At 43.8% G+C, this 22,036-nt stretch overlaps 1 protein-coding gene and 1 pseudogene across 1 annotated transcript; one reads left to right on the plus strand and one right to left on the minus strand.

Annotated features, from left to right (window-relative positions):
* Window positions 1–3,474: 3,474 nt before the first annotated feature.
* LOC125538399 (F-box/LRR-repeat protein 14-like) lies at window positions 3,475–16,325 on the minus strand (annotated as a pseudogene).
* Window positions 16,326–19,679: 3,354 nt separating this feature from the next.
* On the plus strand, window positions 19,680–21,038 carry LOC125538312 (uncharacterized). Its single transcript, XM_048701600.2, has one exon. The coding sequence runs from the start codon at window positions 19,760–19,762 to the stop codon at window positions 20,876–20,878; it is 1,119 nt and encodes a 372-aa protein (XP_048557557.2). The 5' UTR covers window positions 19,680–19,759; the 3' UTR covers window positions 20,879–21,038.
* Window positions 21,039–22,036: the final 998 nt, after the last annotated feature.

Here is a 22,036-nt window from a genome sequence, read left to right on the forward strand (position 1 = left end):
GAGGATGTGATTCCGTGGACACCATTGATGAGTATTTAAGGAGTGTGTTGTCCATTTATGAGGTCTTCGGTCAGTCAACACACAGCAATAATTGAGTGGAAGCTGCTGCTGGATGATATTCTTCAGTATGTGCCACCATCTCTGCCTCATTTTTCCTTCTTTTGGCAGCTACTGTTGGACTGCCTGTTTCTCTTTGTCAGCGTCACCATCTCTTACTCTATTTTGTTTCCTCGTGCCTGTGGAAAGATGACACAGTAACTACTCCTTGAAAGCAATTGAAAAGCAGGGATGGAAGGGTACCTATGGCGTACGCGTACACATATCTTTCCGAATTCTTCTCCATCTACAACTTATGCACGTGGAGTTAACATTGCGGCAGAGTTTTATCTCATGGTAGCTCCTCTGATTGATTTGATAGCATCTCTTGTTTATTTTATGATGTAAATTGTAGCTGCTTCAATTATGTCTTAAGCTATTCTCTTAAATGTTTCCCTCCTTGTTTTTCAGCTGGTACACAAAACAAAAGATTAGCTCAAGTGGTGGGGGGATGCAACTAACCATAGGAAAATTCCATGCTGGATTTCTATTTTTCCTGAAAAGCGGATATCTATCGATGGTAGTAATAAAGTTTCTTGGGTTGAATTTTGGTCAATACCTATCCTGGACCCCAAGTATTTTTGGAAGTCCCGTGTCGGAGGGAATACGAGGCAGTGGCTGCAACTTGTTGAATCCAAGTGGCTGCTGAAGAAAAGTTCAACTTGTGGAATACAACCAAGCAAAAATTTGGACCACACTGACCGAAGAAAAATTCCAAGCCCAAGTGGATTAATTTGGTAATATTCTACTTCTTCTAGCACTTTCTGTACGTCTTCCCATGTATGAGTTGATTGCCCAGCACATTGTAAATACAAGTAACCAAAAAGTGTGCAAATGATTAGTATTGCTCCCATACTTTGGTAGCTCCAATTGGCGCCTGTGTTTATGTGTACATGTAAATTAGACTGGTTGCAAGAACTTGATTTTTTCCCCTTCCTGATCCTGGTTGAACAATGAAATGTCTCTTTACTACTATTGTTTTGGAATAATAGCGAGTGATAGAGGGAGCTGCTCCCGATACGGTTGTACGTCCTGTTTTTAGCATGTCTGGTTCCACTAGCTTCCTGTAGCTCATTAACTTCTAGCTTCCTCTCTTTCAACCTCTCTTTGCCAGTGTTTGTTTTGTACTAGTAAATATTCCACAATCAGGGCGTGCATGAGCTAATAATGTAAACATAAATAAATTATTCTCCCTTTTTTAGCAAGGGAAAGGCGCATATTTCATTTTAGCTCAAGTACTTATCAAGTAGTACAACACAAAGTACAAAGTACATGAGCTAATAAAGTATCCAGCAAAGTTGGCATCTTGATGAGCTACAAATACAAGGCAAATGTTGTTCCTACGAGCTGAACTGATGCAACGAACTGTCTTGCTACTAAAATAAAAGATCTACAATTCCAGGATCTTTGTACTAGACTGATGAACCAAGCAAACACATGAATCTCGATAACTCATCCCTCAAATGGTGTCTTAGTTTCTGCTATTTTCATACACTCACCATATATACTATTGATAGCTAAACCCCCTCAAAAAGGTAAGAACAAAATGTTGTCTAGTTCTGGATGTCCAAAGCAAGGCCATGATGTGGCTACCTACTTGTAATTAGCACACAACTATGTTATAGGCCTTCAGTAGTTTCAGTTGTTCCTCAACTTAAGGTCATTTCTTAATCTAAACATCCACAATTATGCTACTAGTACTAGCACTATTCTTTTGAGGCCGGTTTCGAAATGGCTACAGAGAGTAGAGAATTACGTCGATTGATATTAATACACAAGTGGTGCCTACTATTAAAGTTTCATTCACCAAATGCCGTCCAAAGATCATCATTAGACTGTCAAAAAGGAAAATCATTGCAGTAAAGGTCAAGGCAACAAAAAGTTCAGAGAGGTGAATCTCGTCGGATGATGCACAGTCAAAAACTTAATAATGACTTCAGCAGCAAATTCATACTGACAAACCAAGTTTCTTCTTCAGGGCATCTGAACATTTGCTGGAGTCGTGAACTGACTTGGCAACACCCTGCGCAGCTTGCTGAGAGACCTCACCACAATACTCAATGACTAAAGACTAACTTATGTGCACGTCCCAGTTCAGTCACTCCTACATCAGTCACCTTATGACACGCCCGAAGTGTGAGATTACTCAAGCTGAGTTGAGTTTTGATGAAATTTTTAGGTTGAATTGGTATCAACTTCTCTTATCAGTAAATACAGATGACAGACTGGAGAAAGCAAGCACTGAATTCCCAAGGCTGGTGATTTGGCTGAAGGAAGACTGCTCTGCTTGTGCTTTACAGGAAGTGCACACACACTACAGACTAAGTATATGCATTCAGTTCCACTAAAAAACTCAGAGAACTTACTAAGCATATGCATTCAGCTCCACTAAAAATCTCAGAAAACTTAGTAAGTATAAACCGTAAACATTTATAGATCGAAGCTCTCAGAAAACTTGGACTTTTCTCATTTAGGATTTTCCCCTCATACACGCTCAAACCCGTGACCATGCGTAGGGTAAGTTCCGGCCCCCAAAAACATCGTCTAGCTGAGGTGGATGCGGGCAAACCAAACGCCCTAAATTTCTCTTATATTCGGTCTTCTGGACGAGCTCCTCGGTCAGGCCAACACAGAAGTTGAACACTCTCAGCTAATTACAAATAGAAACAAACTAGTAAATATTCCACAATCAGGGCGTGCAGGAGCTAATGTAGAAGAAAAATAATGTATTCACCCTTTCTTTTAACAAGGGAAAGGTGCATGTTTCATTTTAGCTCAAATATAAAGTACAACACAAATTACATAGCCAGCAAAGCAAAGTTGGCATCTTGATGAGCTACAAATACAAGGCAAATGCTGTTTCTATGAGCTGAACTGATGCAACGAAGCTGTCCTGTTACTAAAATAAAAGGATTCAGAAATCTGAAAGGCTCAAAAAAGAGATGAATCTTTGTACCAATCAAACACATGATAGGTGAAAGAGACGCGACCCCTCAAAAAGGTAAAAACAAAATGTGCAGAGCAAAGACACGATGTGAGTACCTGAGATGTAATTAGTCGCTCAAGTTTCACTTGTTCCTCAACTTCAGGCCATTTTAGAATCTAAACATCTACAATTATGCTACTGGTAACTAGCACTATACTTTTGAGAAGCAATCAAAGACATCCTCCGGTAGAGTTGATATCAACAAAACAAGCATGCCGCCTTTGTACGTGTCCATCGAAACTTGGACATAATATTATTACTACAACGATACATACCAAAATTGCCACGCGAACATAGCAGGCAGAGATATATGTCTTCAAAATCACTTGCACAATAAAAAAGGGTCCATGGCATTTGCTTAAATAATACAAATAAGTAGCACCAAACTGTCATATAGTGCCTCCACAGCAAAAACAGAGAATCTTGGGGCCTAACTTATGTCGGTTTCAAAACGGTTACAGAGAGTAGAAATTAAGCAACCAGAATTATGGTTGATAGTAATACACCAGTGGTGCCTATTACAATATTAAAGTTTCATTCACGAGATGCCATCCAAAGGTCATCATTAGACTGTCATACAGAAAAATTATACAGTAACGGTAGAAGGCAATAGAAAGTCCACACAAGTGAATCTAGGTCGGATGATGCACACAACCTTGTCCAATGATGCACACTGAACAACTTAATGTCTTCAGCAGAAAATTTATACTGAAAATTTTGGAGACCACTTCACCAATAGCCACCAAGACCAATTCTCTTCCTAAGGACATCTGAATATTTGCTGGAGTAGTGAACTGACTTGGCGACACCCTGCGCAGCTTGCAGAGAGACCTCACCACAACACTCAATGACCAAAGACTCTAACTTATGTGCACGCCTCAGTTCAGCCACTCCAACATCAGTAATGTAATGACACAACTAAAGTGTGAGATTACTCAAGCCTGGGGTGTGCGCAATGAAGCGCATCCCAGCATCAGTTACCGCATGACACAATATAAGCTGAAGTGTCTCCAGATGTGGTGAGGATGAGAGGCCCTTCATCCCCTCGTCATCAAAGAAGTTGGCGGTATTTAGCACAAGAACACGAATCGGGCAGGACTGAATGAGCACTAGAAAACCCTGCTGTGTGAATCCTATTTGTGATGGCCAGTCAGGGGAACATCCTCTAAAGTTGAGGTCCACCATCTGAAGCATACGACAGTTTAGGGCTAGAGCGTAAAGGCTGTTATCAGTAAATGACGTCCTGGTTTCACAATAGCCGACATCACTAGAGTAGGGCTGCAGGTTGAGCCAAAGTGAGATGCTTTTAAGGTTGCTGCAGCTCCGAGATGATGCAATCATGTCATTGTCATTTAGGGCACAAACATACTCAAGGCAAAGCTTCTCCAATGCATTACATTTCCCTAGGACAACACGAAGTCCTACTTCTGGCCAAGTTTTAATATGCGCCAACCTTAAATCCTTCAAACTCTCACAGCAGAAATCGTATATATCCGTGCTGTGAGCATCGTACGAGGAGTCATAGACCACATCTTCCGTAAGACATTCATATTTTCCTCTTTTGCTCTCAAACTCAAACTTCTGGAGCTTCACCATCTTGAACCAAACTTTAGGAAGTCATGATGATTGATTCCTTGGCAATTCTTCACTACAAGCTCTTCCAATGATCCATCCCTACCAAGGTATTCCAGCCACTCTACACTGTCGATTTTCTTGCAATCAATAAGGTGGAGAGCAGATAGACTTGTGCAACCAACTACAATTGAGAAAAGCCCAATCGAAGTTATTTGTGGTATCGAGTTCAGCCTGAGAGACACCAATTTCTTGCAATTCGCTAAGCAATCAAGCCCAGAGTCATCGATGTGTGAGCAGAAGCTTAATGTGAGATCAATCAGCATGGAATAGTGAGATGAAAACACAAGAAGGCCTTTGTTATCCAGCTGATTTCCATGTCCAGGTATCCAACCAGAGTAATCGATTTCCACTTTCCGCAGATTTGGGAACCGGGCGCACAATGATGTCAGCGCTTTTTTAGCAGTGCAAAGACCGGAACCTGTTGGATTATGGATGGGCTTAGGCCCATATAAGACACTAATCCCTGGTTAATCTCTAAGGCCCATGCATGTGTACGTCAAGTGGTGGGAAGTGTGGGAAGTTTAGTACCATACTGCTACAGTAAGAAGAGTGAGACCTCTTTATAAGGGCTGCTCTACCACTTGCTATTGGGAGCTTGGGAATAGGAGTTGTACACGCGCGCTCCTCCTCCTCCTCCTCCGCAACCCGCCTCGCCTCGTCACGACGCGCGCGCGCGCCCGATCCGTCCCCAACTTCGTCCGCCTCTGCTTCCACTATTTCCCCTGCATCGACACCATGGCCGACGACGCCGCCTCCAAGAAGAAGGCCTCGGTGTGCTGCTACCGCCACCGCGTTGGCCTGGCCAACCGGAGGGTATGATCTGTTCATCCCTCGTTTACTCGTACTTATGCTAGCCGTATATGTGCTGCTCATAGATGATTCGATTCTATGTTCTATACGTGCTAGTATGCTTAGGTATCGCTATGAGATGCATACCTTTTATGCCATGCTTACTGTTTACTCGTGGATAAGTCTAATCGAAAAAGTGCTAATATTTCCAACAATCCAAAAACCTTATTTTAGGCACTTTTCGATTCAAGGCTTTGCTGCTACTCTGAAACCGGAAAAGTTTACCGGAACGCATTTTAAGCGTTGGCAGACTAGGACCACCTTGTGGCTCACAGCGATGAACGTGTTCTGGGTTGGTGGTGTGTCCCTCACAGAAACGATTGCTCCTGAACAGGAGAAGGCGTTTAGGGAGGCAACCATAATCTTTCTGGGAGCAGTTCTAAGTGTGATTGGAGACAAGTTGTTTGATGCCTATATTCATATGGGTGTTGCCAAAAACTTGTGGGATGCGCTCGAAGTCAAATTCGGCGCAACTGATGCTGGCAGTGAGTTGTATGCCATGGAGCAGTTCCATGACTACAGGATGGTTGATAACCGTTCTGTATTGGACCAGGCTCATGAGATACAGTGCATTGCTAAGGAGGTGGAGCTCCTGAAGTGTGAGTTACCGGACAAGTTTGTCGCGGGTTGCATTATTGCAAAACTCCCTCCTAGTTGGAGGAACTTTGCTACTTCTCTCAAGCACTTGAGACGTGAATTCTCTGTTGAGGATGTCATTGGTCATCTCAGTGTAGAGCAGAACTCGAGAGCAAAGGACTCACACGTGAAAGGGGCAGAGGGTTCTTCTAGCGCCAATGTGGTGCAGAAGAACTTCCACAAGTTCAAGGGAAAGAACTCTGTCGAGCAGAATACTACCTTTAAGAAGAAGGATAAGAAGAAAGAAAAAAAAAGAGAGATGGCTGCTTTACTTGTGGTTCAGACGAACATTGGGCAAACAAGTGCCCAAACAAGTATAAGAAGCCAGCACAGGACTCCAAGTCTGTGAATGTCACTCTAAGCAACAATGATGCGACATCTGGGTATGGTAATCTGTTTACCATACTTTCAGTCTGTTAGTCCACCGATTGGTGGATTGACACTGGGGCCAATATTCATGTGTGTGCTGATGTGTCTTTATTTTCTTCCTACCAGGTCACATGAGATTGTTCCGTCCTGATGGGGAATGGCTCGCATGCTTCTGTTCATGGTGTTGGCACGGTAGATCTGAAGTTTACTTCGGGAAAGATCGTGCAACTGAAGAACGTGCAGCATGTCCCCACCATAAAGAAGAATCTCGTTAGTGGCTCCCTTCTATCTAAATAAGGGTTTAAGTTAGTATTTGAGTCTAACAAAGTAGTCCTATCTCGGTATGGACTATTTGTTGGAAAAGGATATGATTGTGGTGGTTTGTTCCGCCTTTCCCCGGAGGATTTCTGTAATGAAGTCGTGAACCAAATTCATTCTAATGTGAACGAATCTGAGGTTTGGCATTCACGTCTTTGTCACATAAAGTTCGGTTGTATGACGCGGGTAGCTAAAATGGATTTAGTCCCAAGTTTCACTTTAGCCAAAGGCTCTAAGTGCCATGCATGTGTGCAAGCTAAGCAACCTCGTAAGCCTCACAAGCCTGCGAAGGAGAGACACCTGGCACTATTAGAGCTCATACATTCAGATCTCTGTGAGATGAATGGTGTGTTGACTAAAGGTGGAAAGAAATACTTCATGACTCTGATTGATGATTCCACTAGATTCTGCTATGTGTATTTGTTAAATACTAAGGATGAGGCTCTACACTACTTTAACGTCTATAAGGCTGAAGTTGAGAACCAACTTGAGAAGAAAATAAAACGAGTCCGGTCTGATCGTGGTGGAGAGTACTTTTTTAATGAGTTTGATTTATTCTATGCGGAACATGGCATTATTCATGAGAGGACGCCTCCCTACTCACCCCAGTCAAACGGGGTTGCCGAACGGAAAAACCATACTCTAACTAATTTGGTTAACGCCATGTTAGATACATCGGGTTTATCCAAGGCATGGTGGGGGGAGGCTGTATTGACATCTTGTCATGTCCTGAATAAAGTTTCCACAAAGGATAATGAGACTACTCTCTATGAGCAATGGGAAAAGAAAAGAACTACACTCTCTTACTTGCGCACTTGGGGCTGTTTGGCGAAAGTCAACATGCCGATAATCAAAAAGTGCAAGTTGGGACCAAAGACCGTGGACTGTGTTTTTCTTGGCTATGCCAAGCATAGCGTTGGCTACAGATTTCTAGTGGTGAAATCTGAGGTACCTGACCAGAAGCTCCGTACAATTATAGAGTCTAGGGATGCTACATTCTTTGAGGATATTTTCCCCACAAGAGATATGCAAAGCGTTTCTAGACTGGAATCTGATGAGACTCCTGAACCTGCTATTCCGATGGAATACTATGAACATAAAAGCGATGAGAGTTCCATGGAGGATGACGAGGAAGTTCCTGTTAGGAGCAAGGGACAGAGGACTGCAAAGTCCTTTGGTGATGATTTCCTCGTGTACCTCGTGGATGATGATACTCCCAGTACCATTTTAGAAGCTTATGCATCTCCGGATGCTGACTACTGGAAGGATGCGGTCCGTAGTGAGATTGATTCCATCTTGGCTAATGGGACATGGAAAATCACTGATCGTCCCTATGGTTGTCAACCATTAGGATGTAAGTGGGTGTTCAAGAAGAAGCTTAGGCCCGATGGTACTGTTGAGAAGTACAAGGCTAGGCTTGTGGCCAAGGGTTATACCCAGAAAGAAGAAGAGGATTTCTTTGACACTTATTCACCTGTGGCTAGACTGACAACCATTCGAGTGTTACTCGCTTTGGCTGCCTCGCATGGTCTTCTTGTTCATCAGATGGACGTTAAGACGGCTTTCCTTAACGGAGAGCTAGACGAGGAAATTTACATGCAACAGCCGGATGGCTTGTAGTAAATGGTCAGGAAAGAAAGGTGTGTAAGCTAGTGAAATCTTTGTATGGCCTGAAACAAGCGCCTAAGCAATGGCATGAGAAGTTCAATACTACGCTGACATCTGCTGGCTTTATTGTGAACGAAGCTGACAAATGTGTATACTATCGCTATGGTGGAGGCGAAGGAGTTATACTATGTCTGTATGTCGATGACATACTGATATTTGGGACCCACCTCAAGGTCATTGAGGAGGTCAAGTCTTTTCTATCTCACAACTTTGAGATGAAAGACCTGGGTGTGGCTGATGTTATCCTGAACATCAAGCTACTGAGAAATTCTGAGGGTGGAATTACACTTTTGCAATCCCACTATGTTGAGAAGATTTTGAGCCGTTTTGGATATTCGGACTGCAAACCTTCTGCAACACCATATGATCCTAGCGTGCGGATTCGAAAGTTCGAAGGCACGGCTGTAGATCAATTGAGATATTCTCAAGTGGTTGGTTCATTGATGTACCTAGCATGTGCTACTAGTCCTGACATCTCATTTGTTGTGTGCAAACTGAGCCGGTTTGTTTCCAATCCGGGAGATGTGCATTGGCATGCTGTTGAGCGAGTGATGCGTTATTTGCAAGGTACTGCGAACTATGGAATTCACTATTCTGGGTACCCGACGGTACTTGAGGGGTATAGTTATTCGAATTGGATATCTGATGCTTATGAGATGAAAGCCACAAGTGGACATGTCTTCACACTTGGTGGTGGTGCTGTTTCCTCGAAGTCTTGCAAGCAGACAATATCAACCAGATCGACTATGGAAGCAGAACTCACAACATTAGACACATCATGCGTCGAAGCAGAATGGCTTCGAGAGCTTTTGACGGATTTGCCGGTGGTTGATAAACCAGTGTCGGCTGTCCTTATGAACTGTGACAATCAAACAATGATTGGCAAGGCTAAGAGTTCAAAGTACAACATGAAATCCACAAAGCACATAAGAAGATTGAAATCTGTCAGAAAATCAAGAAACTCCGGAGTAATAGCGTTGGATTACATCCAGACGGCTAAGAATCTGGCAGACCCTTTTACGAAAGGGCTATCACGGATTGTGATAGAAAATGCATCGAGGGAGATGGGTATGAGACCCACGTAAGTTGCCATGGGGATAACCCAACCTATGTGATCGGAGATCCCGTGAATTAGGACCTGGGAAAACAATCCAGCGGTCAACTGAGGAGAGTATTCTTAATAAACCCACTCCATTGGAGATGCAGTAATACTCTCAATTCTGTAAGGCAGGCTGACTTTTGTCTTAATGTGTTCCAAAGCTTATGTAAGCAAGATGCTAACCTACATAGCATTCTTTGGAGGAACACACCTATGTGAGTCCGACTGCTGGTCACAGTCTATGAGATTGGGTAATCTCTCTAGTAAGCTCATGAGAAGGTACGGAGTATGACTAATAGGCTCCACCCATGGGGTTTAGCCTTCGGCAGCCATGTATCAGCTGACAATAGGCGAAACTTCTGCACGCCAAACTGACAATTCAAGGCATAGTCCATTGTTCAGTTGTGAAGAAGTCTAATCCCGTTGTTCTAGGTGGAAGTTCAACTTAATAGTCTCCACTGAAAATTTTGGTATATCAAACATTGTTTGGAACAGTTGACAAACTTATGTGCCTCGAGATCTGGTGGGGGATTGTTGGATTATGGATGGGCCTAGGCCCATATAACACACTAATCCCTGGTTAATCTCTAAGGCCCATGCATGCGTACGTCAAGTGATGGGAAATGTGGGAAGTTTAGTCCCATACTGAAGGAAATATGCCCTAGAGGCAATAATAAAGTTATTCTTTATTTCCTTATATCATGATAAATGTTTATTATTCATGCTAGAATTGTATTAACCGGAAACATAATACTTGTGTGAATACATAGACAAACAAAGTGTCACTAGTATGCCTCTACTTGACTAGCTCGTTAATCGAAGATGGTTATGTTTCCTAACCATAAACAAAAGAGTTGTTATTTGATTAACGGGATCACATCATTAGGAGAATGATGTGATTGACATGACCCATTCCATTAGCTTAGCACCCGATCGTTTAGTATGTTGCTATTGCTTTCTTCATGACTTATACATGTTCCTATGACTATGAGATTATGCAACTCCCGTGTGCCAGAGGAACACTTTGTGTGCTACCAAACGTCACAACGTAACTGGGTGATTATAAAGGAGCTCTACAGGTGTCTCCAAAGGTACATGTTGGGTTGGCGTATTTCGAGATTAGGATTTGTCACTCCGATTGTCGGAGAGGTATCTCTGGGCCCTCTCGGTAATGCACATCACTTAAGCCTTGCAAGCATTGCAACTAATGAGTTAGTTGTGGGATGATGTATTACGAAATGAGTAAAGAGACTTGCCGGTAACGAGATTGAACTAGGTATTAAGATACCGACGATCGAATCTCGGGCAAGTAACATACCGATGTCAATGGGAACAACGTATGTTGTTATGCGGTCTGACCGATAAAGATCTTCGTAGAATATGTAGGAGCCAATATGGGCATCCAGGTCCCGCTATTGGTTATTGACCGGAGACGTGTCTCGGTCATGTCTACATTGTTCTCGAACCCGTAGGGTCCACACGCTTAAGGTTTCGATGACAGTTATATTATGAGTTTATGAGTTTTGATGTACCGAAGGAGTTCGGAGTCCCGAATGAGATCAGGGACATGACGAGGAGTCTCGAAATGGTCGAGACGTAAAGATTGATATATTGGACGACTATATTCGGACATCGGAAAGGTTCCGAGTGATTCGGGTATTTTTTAGAGTACCGGGTAGTTACGGGAGAAGCAATGGGCCTTGATGGGCTTTAGTGGGAAGAGGAGAAAGGGCCAAGGGGCTGCTGCGCCCCCCCTCCCCTCTAGTCCGAATTGGACTAGGGAAAAGGGGGCCGGCCACCTCTCCTTCTCCTCCACTTCCTTCTCCCTTCCTCCCCTCTTGGTGGTCTCCTACTAGGACTTGGAGTCCTAGTAGGACTCCACATCCTGGCCGCACCTAGCCTTGGCCGGCCTCCTCCTCCTCCATCCTTTATATACTGAGGAAAGGGGCACCCTATGAACAGAAGTTGATCCAGGTGATCATATTCTTAGCCGTGTGCGGTGCCCCCTTCCACCATAGTCCTCGATAATATTGTATTGGAGCTTAGGCGAAGCCCTGCTGCAGTAGTACATCAAGATCGTCACCACGCCGTCGTGCTGACGGAACTCTTCCCCGACACTTTGCTGGATCGGAGTCCGGGGATCGTCATCGAGCTGAACGTGTGCTAAAACTCGGAGGTGCCGTAGTTTCGGTGCTTGATCGGTCGGGCCGTGAAGACGTACGACTACATCAACCAAACGCTTCCGTTGTCGATCTACAAAGGGTACGTAGATCACACTCTCCTCTCGTTGCTATGCATCACCATGATCTTGCGTGTGCGTAGGAATTTTTTTGAAATTACTACGTTCCCCAACAGTGGCATCCGAGCCTAGGTTTTATATGTTGATGTTATATGCACGAGTAGAACACAAGTGAGTTGTGGACAATATAAGTCATACTGCTTACCAGCCTGTCATACTTTGGTTCGGCGGTATTGTTGGATGAAGCGGCCCGGACCGACATTACGCGTACGCTTACGCGAGACCGGTTCTCCCGACGTGCTTTGCACAAAGGTGGCTAGCGGGTGACAGTTTCTCCAACTTTAGTTGAACCGAGTGTGGCTACGCCCGGTCCTTGCGAAGGTTAAAACAGCACCAACTTGACAAACTATCGTTGTGGTTTTGATGCGTAGGTAAGATTGCTTCTTGCTTAAGCCCGTAGCAGCCACGTAAAACATGCAACAACAAAGTAGAGGACGTCTAACTTGTTTTGCAGGGCATGTTGTGATGTGATATGGTCAAGACGTGATGAGATATAAGTTATTGTATGAGATGATCATGTTTTGTTAAAGTTATCGGCAACTGGCAAAAGCCTTATGGTTGTCTCTTTATTGCATAAGATGCAAGCGCCAAATAATTGCTTTACTTTATCGCTATGCGATAGCAATAGTTGCAAGAGCAATAGTTGGCGAGACAACCGTGTGACGACACATTGATATAGATCAATATGATGGAGATCATGGTGTCATGCCGGTGATGATAGAGATCATGACAGTACTTTGGAGATGGAGATCAAAGGCGCAAGATGATGATGGCCATATCATGTCACATATTTTGATTGCATATGATGTTTGTCTTTTATGCATCTTATCTTGCTTTGATTGACGGTAGCATTATAAGATGATCTCTCACTAATTATCAAGAAGTGTTCTCCTTGAGTATGCACCGTTGCGAAAGTTCTTCGTGCTGAGGCACCACGTGATGATCGGGTGTGATAGGCTCTACGTTCAAATACAACGGGTGCAAAACAGTTGCACACGCGGAATACTCAGGTTATACTTGACAAGCCAAGCATATACAGATATGGCCTCGGAACACGGAGATCGAAAGGTCGAGCGTGAATCATATAGTAGATATGATCAACATAATGATGTTCACCAATGAAACTACTCCAGCTCACGTGATGATCGGACATGGTTTAGTTGATTTGGATCACGTAATCACTTAGAGGATTAGAGGGATGTCTATCTAAGTGGGAGTTCTTAAGTAATATGATTAATTGAACTTAAAATTTATCATGAACTTAGTCCTGGTAGTATTTTGCAAATTATGTTGTAGATCAATAGCTCGCATTGTTGCTTCCCTGTGTTTATTTTGATATGTTCCTAGAGAAAATTATGTTGAAAGATGTTAGTAGCAATGATGCGGATTGGATCCGTGATCTGAGGTTTATCCTCATTGCTGCACAGAAGAATTATGTCCTTGATGCACCGCTAGGTGACGGACCTATTGCAGGAGCAGATGCAGACGTTATGAACATTTGGCTAGCTCAATATGATGACTACTTGATAGTTTAGTGCACCATGCTTAATGGCTTAGAATCGGGACTTCAAAGACGTTTTGAACGTCCTGGAGCATATGAGATATTCCAGGAGTTGAAGTTAATATTTCAAGCAAATACCCGAGTTGAGAGATATGAAGTCTCCAACAAGTTCTATAGGTAAAAGATGGAGGAGAATCGCTCAACTAGTGAGCATGTGCCCAGATTGTCTGAGTACTACAATCGCTTGAATCAAGTGGGAGTTAATCTTCCAGATAAGATAGTGATTGACAGAATTCTCTAGTCACCATCACCAAGTTAGTAGAACTTCGTGATGAACTATGATATGAAAGGGATAACGGAAACGATTCCCAAGCTCTTCATAATGCGAAAATTGACGAAGGTAGAAATCGTGAAAAACATCAAGTGTTGATGGTAGACAAGACCACTAGTTTCAAGAAAAGGGCAGAGGGAAGAAGGGGAACTTCAAGAAGAACAGCAAGCAAGTTGCTGCTCCAGTGAAGAATCCCAAGTCTGGTCCTAAGCCTGAGACTAAGTGTTTCTACTGCAAAGGGACTGGTCACTGGAAGCGGAACTACCCCAAGTGATTGGCAGATAAGAAGGATGGCAAAGTGAACATAAGTATATTTGATATACATGTTATTGATGTGTACTTTACTAGTGTTTATAGCAACCCTTCAGTATTTGATACTAGTTCAGTTGCTAAGATTAGTAACTCAAAACAGGAGTTGCAGAATAAACAGAGACTAGTTAAGGGTGAAGTGACGATGTGTGTTGGAAGTGGTTCCAAGATTGATATGATCATCATCGCACACTCCCTATACTTTCGGGATTAGTGTTCTCGGTCATGTCTACATTGTTCTCGAACCCATAGGGTCCACACGCTTAAGGTTTCGATGACAGTTATATTATGAGTTTATGAGTTTTGATGTACCGAAGGAGTTCGGAGTCTCGGATGAGATCAGGGACATGACGAGGAGTCTCGAAATGGTCGAGACGTAAAGATTGATATATTGGACGACTATATTCGAACATCGGAAAGGTTCCGAGTGATTCGGGTATTTTTTAGAGTACCGGGTAGTTACGGGAGAAGCAATGGGCCTTGATGGGCTTTAGTGGGAAGAGGAGAAAGGGCCAAGGGGCTGCTGCGCCCCCCTCCCCTCTAGTCCGAATTGGACTAGGGAAAGGGGGCCGGCCACCTCTCCTTCTCCTCCACTTCCTTCTCCCTTCCTCCCCTCTTGGTGGACTCCTACTAGGACTGGAGTCCTAGTAGGACTCCACATCCTGGCCGCACCTAGCCTTGGCCGGCCTCCTCCTCCTCCATCCTTTATATACTGAGGAAAGGGGCACCCTATGAACAGAAGTTGATCCAGGTGATCATATTCTTAGCCGTGTGCGGTGCCCCCTTTCACCATAGTCCTCGATAATATTGTAGCGGAGCTTAGGCGAAGCCCTGCTGCAGTAGTACATCAAGATCGTCACCACGCCGTCGTGCTGACGGAACTCTTCCCCGACACTTTGCTGGATCGGAGTCCGGGGATCGTCATCGAGCTGAACGTGTGCTAAAACTCGGAGGTGCCGTAGTTTCGGTGCTTGATCGGTCGGGCCGTGAAGACGTACGACTACATCAACCAAACGCTTCCGTTGTCGATCTACAAAGGGTACGTAGATCACACTCTCCTCTCGTTGCTATGCATCACCATGATCTTGCGCGTGCGTAGGAATTTTTTTGAAATTACTACGTTCCCCAACACATACTGCTACAGTAAGAAGAGTGAGACCTCTTTATAAGGGCTGCTCTACCACTTGCTATTGGGAGCTTGGGAATAGGAGTTGTACACGCGCGCTCCTCCTCCTCCGCCGCCCGCCTCGCCTCGTCACGACGCGCTCTGCGGGTTGCGGGAATGAGCCGAGCCGAAGCTTATTTTTGCCGCTCAGGAATGGTTAATTAATTGTTAATTAATTAACGAGTCGCTTACATAAGCGCCACTGTCCGAGACGTTGGACCATGGGCTGTTCACGGACTCGGTCGTGGGCCTGGCTCAGGCCCATCTACCTGACGGCCTATATAAGAAGGCACTGGCCAGTGGAGTGAACCCTAACTCAGTTCACTCACTCCCTCTCGTACAACCCTAGCCGTCAGCTACTGTTCCTCTCTCTGTGCTGCTTCTGGCGATCTCATCCCGATGACCGCGTGCACGGTTGGTCGGGAGAGCAGGTGCCTCCGAAACCCTGTCATTCGAGATCCTGCCCGGGAGAACGGCAATAAGATTTTTGGGGAGCGTCTCGACGCGACTGCTCCCGATCCGTCCCCAACTTCGTCCGCCTCTGCTTCCACTACTTTCCCTGCATCGACACCATGGCCGACGACGCCGCCTCCAAGAAGAAGGCCACGGACGACGCCGAGGCTGCTGCTGCCACCGTCGCGTTGGCCTGGCCAACCGGAGGGTATGATCTGTTCATCCCTCGTTTACTCGTACTTATGCTAGCCGTATATGTGCTGCTCATAGATGGTTCGATTCTATGTTCTATACGTGCTAGTATGGTTAGGTATCGCTATGAGATGCATACCTTTTATGCATGCTTACTGTTTACTCGTGGATAAGTCTAATCGGAAAAGTGCTAATATTTTCAACAGAACCAACACGGATAGCATCCCTCTGATTCCCCTGTATCTTGTAGAGCTGCTTTGACACAAGGGAAAGAGAATTGAGATCACTTGTCCTGGTGATCCTCTTGAGAATCTCAGTCGGCAGAGCCTCCGGTAGGTCCTCCATCGAACACTTCAGCTGTACCAATCATCAGGAAATATATATCAAGGTTCAGAAAAACAACCGAAAGAGCTGGACTCAAACTTCTATGATATGATATCAGAATAATGCATGCATGTGAAGATAGATGGAGATCACAATGGCAGACACACTCATTACGAAGAATTCCAACTACTGATGAACTTTGAGCACTCTCTGCTGTATGTCCAAAACTTAATTAGGAAGAAAAAATGACGCTCCAGGCAGGCCACATCATTAAATTAAACTAGCTACTACCATGATTAAGTAGAAAAGCCTGAATAATGAGCTACAATTGAAGCAAGCAATTCTGCAAGAAGAATTACTACTAATTGCAGAATCTGAACATGAAAACCAGAGAATTTATGCAAATTAGTATGTACTTACAGGTCTTGGTTGGGCAAGAAAGAAACTAGGGAAATCAATAATTTTGCCACAACAGGATGAGTTCACAGGGCCAATTTTTTTCTTTTTGTATTGTTTGGATTACTGAGTTCACAGGGCCAATCTAATACCTGTTCAACTAGAAATACTACTCCCTCCGTCCTGAAATTATTGTCGCAGTGACATTTTTACAGAAAACCCCTTGCCAAACTCCCGACACAACCCGCGCTCCTCGTCGTCTCCAATCGACAAAACGTCGCTCCCCGACACAGGCGCATGGACATTCAGTTTGAAATGACCGAAATTTCTGTCTGGCAAGTGAACTTTAGTAGTCTGAATTCAGTTAGCATTCTAATCCAAAACATCTAATGAGTGAACTGTTTTGTGATGTTCCTGTTTTGCACACACCCGAGAATGATTTTAATTTTTCTGGAGATGTTGAACCGCAGCAGTGTGGAGTAGTAGTATTTTCTGCAACCCTAGCCAAAAAGCTTACTTTCTACTACTACCTAGGAGAATGGCTTTCCAACATTATATAATAACTAAGCTTATGGATGGATGATACTACCGGATTGGTTTCCCCTATCAATCAAGAACAAGAAAGTGAATCAGAAAAGAAAAGAAAAAGCGTCTACATGTCGAATCGGGGAGGGAGGGGTCTCTCAGGAGAGGAGAGGAGAATCGAAAAACGGCCGGCCGGGAGACCGTAGCCGCCGCCGCCGCTCGGCCTCGCTCGGAGATGGCGGAGGAGGAAGAGAGCAGAGCAGAGTGTAAACCCTAGAACTAGCCTCGCTCATCTCTGTAATTTCCAGCGGAGGGAGCGGAGGAAGATGTGGGCCTCACTCACATGGGCTTTCCACACCCGGAATGGGCTGCAGGCCGACGAGAGGTATTTTTCGGCCTTCTACACATTTTTATTCTTGATAAACACAGAAATTTAAAAGTAAGAAAAGTATATAGAATGTTTTTTTTTTGCGAGGAAGGAATATAGAATGTTCATAGAATCATTTCAGTAAATGAGCAAAATTTTAAGGCATTGTAAAATATGCCCATGTCCACAAGAACAATTTTTCATCTAGTACGTATTAAAATGTCTAGCAGCTTTTTTTAAAGTTCATGTGTGCAAAAAGAAATGTGCATGTGCAACGAAAGATGTTTGCATATCAAAATAAAATAAATGTTTGTCTTAATGAAAAAGTGGGCACGCATATTTTCATAAGTCTTCCTGTATGTAAAAATAAATGCGCATGTACGTCAGTAGGAATTACCTCATATTCCGGAAGGATTCTTACATGTGAAGAAAATATTCATATATGTTTTGAAAAAACACATAAGCACAACTGTGCTTCACCATGAAGTGCAACTATGCTTTTCACTCATGAAGCACACATGTGCTTCATGCAAGAAGGAAAATATGCTTCACGTGGAAAGCACACACTCCTCCCATACGTACTGATTAAGGGAAAGGGTTCAGAAGCGCTTGAATAAGGGGGATCAGGATCCGAGAGCTTACTAAGAAATAATGCCGGTGGTTGTCTTCGACGGCATAGCAAATCCAGATGGTGGGGAGGGGTGGGGTGGCAGCTCTGCGTGCGGTATGTTGGCCTTGAGGGACAATGTAGGCAGAGAAATAATGCCGGTGCCGTGGCGGATGTGCACCGCCGCTGGCCACTGGTAGGCGTAGGAATCAGATCCGTCGATGCAAGCAAGCTGCAGCCATGGCTGTGGCTGCTCCGTGGGGAAGGTGCTCGAGGCTGTGCGTGGTTGGCCATTGACAAAATATAAAGAGAATATACCCCACTTGTCATAAGTTGCCTCGGCCCCACAAGTCAGGATCTTACCGCGTCAGCACTGTGGGGAGAGAGTGGCATTACCCCACCTGCCAGGGTATCAAGCGGCCCCACATGTCATAAGTTGCGTCGCTCCCACATGCCAGGATTCTACTGCGTCACCACTATGGTGAGAGAGAGTGGAGCGACCCCACCTGTCAGGATATTACGCGACCCCACTAGTCATAAGTTGCCTCAACCCCTACCGCGACACCCACTGTGGTGAGAGAGAGAGAGAGAGTAGAGCAACCCCACTAGTCAGGAGGTAACGATCAAAGACTTTGACCGGATGGAAATGCTCCGCTGGGGCTTTTTGTGAGCACCTGGTGGAGTAGGGAGGGCAAAAGTGAGCAACGTTAGTTGCCAGGGGAAAAACTGAGCAAAACGAACCAACCAAGGGCATAGAAATAGAAAACCCTTTTATTTAACAGATGACTACAATGAAAGTAGCCAATAAAGAGATGATAGGGATGAGGAAGACTGTGAGGATTGAAAGATATAGATGTATGCAGTATCTTACTATTTATCAGACATGTAGAGCTTCACATTATAGTATTCTCAGTTCGTTTTGCTTATCTTTCCAGTCTACTTTTGTTTTAGTTGCATCAAAATTGCTAGGTGATTTTCAAGTACACAAAGCATGCAAAACAAGATGGTGTATCTTAGAGAAAAAGTCCACGTTATAACTTATAACCCTCAACTTGCTACTTGGTTTATCTGGTTATTTGATGAGTCATGTTTGGTTATCTGTCTTAGAATCATATTGGGCAAAAAACATAAAGTTACTTTTGGAAAGAAAGTTTCTAGAACAATCTTCACAATAATAGTGTAATCCATCATAATGACGCACGCAAGCTTACGAACTTAATTCCACTCAAGCTATGTCCATATGGATAAGCCTAACATCATGTAGAGCTTCACAAACTAAATTTCAAAAAGGGACAAAATTTAGATAAATGTTTGCAGTGTAAAGTGAAGAAGATGAGTCATTGGTCGTTATCCAACATTCTTTATAATCAGATGATATGTGCAACAAAAAGCAACTATCATGAAAATCCAAAATCTCGCTAGTAAGTAGTGCCACCAAACACAACATACCAAATGATTAGTTGGATAAGCATTGGTGCACTTTTTCAAAAAGCGGATGCAAAGATGAAAAGAAACCATGCCATGACAACTATAAATACACATACACCATCAAGGCCACCTTCCATCATCCAAACTTCATGCACCTAGACCACAAACATCAAAGACAAGCAAGCAGTAGTAAATAGAAATTCAACATGAAGACCCTCCTCATCTTTGTCCTCCTTGGCATGGTGATGAACATCGCCACTGCCGCTAGGCAGCTAAACCCTAGCAACAAAGAGTTACAGTCACCCCAACAATCATTTTTCCATCAACAACAACCATTTCCAACACAACAATCATATTCGCAGCAGCCATATCCACAACAACCATATCCACCACAACAACCATATTCATCGCAACAACCATTTCCCACAATCCAACAACAATTCTCTCAGCAACCACAACAACCATTTCCCCAGCCCCAACAACCGACCCCCCTACAACCACAACAACCATTTCCCCAGCAACCCCAACAACCACAACAACCTTTTCCACAGCCCCAACAACCATTTCCCTGGCAACCACAACAACCATTCCCTCTACAATCACAACAACCATTTCCCCAGCCGCAACTACCATTCCCCCAACAACCAGAACAAATAATTTCCCAGCAATCCCAACAACCATTCCGCCTGCAACCGCAACAACCATTTCCCCAGCCCCAACAACCATTCCCCCACCAACCCCAACAACAATTTCCCCAGCCCCAACAACCAACCCCCCTGCAACCACAACAACCATTCCCCCAACAACCACAACAACCTTTTCCCCAGCCCCAGCAACAGTTCCCCTGGCAACCACAACAACCATTTCCCCAACCCCAACAACCAATTCCCAAGCAACCACAACAAGTATTTCCTCTGCAACCGCAACAACCATTCCCCCAACAACTGCAACAACCATTCCCGCAGCAACCGCAACAACCATTTCCCCAGCCTGAACAACCATTCCCCCAACAATCACAACAACTACTCCTCCTACAACCATTTCCCCAGCAACCCCAACAATCACAACAATCATTTCCCCAGCCCCAACCCCGACAATCCCAACAACCATCCATCTTGCAACCGCAACAACCATTACCCCAGCAACCCCAACAACCACAACAATCATTTATCCAGCCCCAACAACCATTACCCCAGCAAGCAGAACAAATAATTTCCCAGCAACCCCAACAACCATCCCCCCAGCAACCACACCAACCTCAACAACCTTATCTACAACAACAACAACCATCTGGGAGTAGTGTAACAAGCATTGGTGGCCAATGAAATGAAGACCTGTAATGCAAGATGGACGGATCATCGTTGTTTAGTCAATGAGCGTTCAATGTAACGATGATAAATAAAGTGATGTGCACCATCATGTGTAACCCCGACCTATACTAGTTCAAACATGGGAATAAAAGACAAAGAAAGTTCTTGTCACAAAGACATTGCTAGTAATTTTACATTCATGCCACATTTAAATTTTCATCCCTAACTACAATCTCAGTCTTATGCATTATCTACCTATTTATAAAGTGAAGTCATATGAACCTAACATAACCAGTGGATGTGAAACTTGGTTTAAATTGAAGTAATACAAACTAATGAGTAAATGTAAATTATCTCTTCGGTAGCTAGCCATATGAATTGTGTGACCTTCTTGTATGATATGATTCTAGATTGTACATAAACACAATATTTTTACAACAGTCGAGGTGCATATGAGGCGACATATGGTTAAAGATATGGAGATATGGTGACCGATCTTTGGTCTCGGTGTTATTCTCAGTACCTACTTTATATGGAAGGGAGGGAGATCATGACGACTTTGTGTTGCATTTTGTAATTATTCAAATAGCCTCTTTAATGGATGGTTGCTTACATTAGAAAATACTCACTTGCACCTTACCCCATATTGATTTCTTGCAACTAGACAAGATGAAGGGATGATTGAATTTATTCTTTCTAGTTCGCTTGCACATGTAACTTGGGATTAAAGATTATAGTATTACAAGTTACCTGCAGAAATATGATCATGACGAAGATGGTCTGTTTGGTATAACTGGCCAATGGTCGGAAGCATTTATTAAAGGTTGTGCTAGTCACACTCTCATTACATATATTATGGGTGTTGGAGACAAGAATTTTTAAACTCCAACCCTCCTTCATTAATTCATAAGAATGGTCGCACCGTTTACAAGCATTGGGACAATGTCCTCAGGAGCAAACTCTAACCAAAGATTAGGAGGGGAAATATAGCCAATATAGCCCATTCATGTGCACGATGGAGAGATAGCAAAACATACATGACATATGTTGGTCTATTGTTTTATTCTTTGATAACTCTATTTCCGGTGTTATTGCTTGAGTCTACTTTGCACACCCTCATTGAAAATTGTTTAGATCACGTCTTCAAGCCAAAATACCATATCACTGAACCCC

Source organism: Triticum urartu, chromosome 1A (genome assembly GCF_056163025.1).
Source record: "Triticum urartu cultivar PI428250 chromosome 1A, HENAU_Tu73, whole genome shotgun sequence".
Classification (NCBI taxonomy): Eukaryota; Viridiplantae; Streptophyta; class Magnoliopsida; order Poales; family Poaceae; genus Triticum; species Triticum urartu.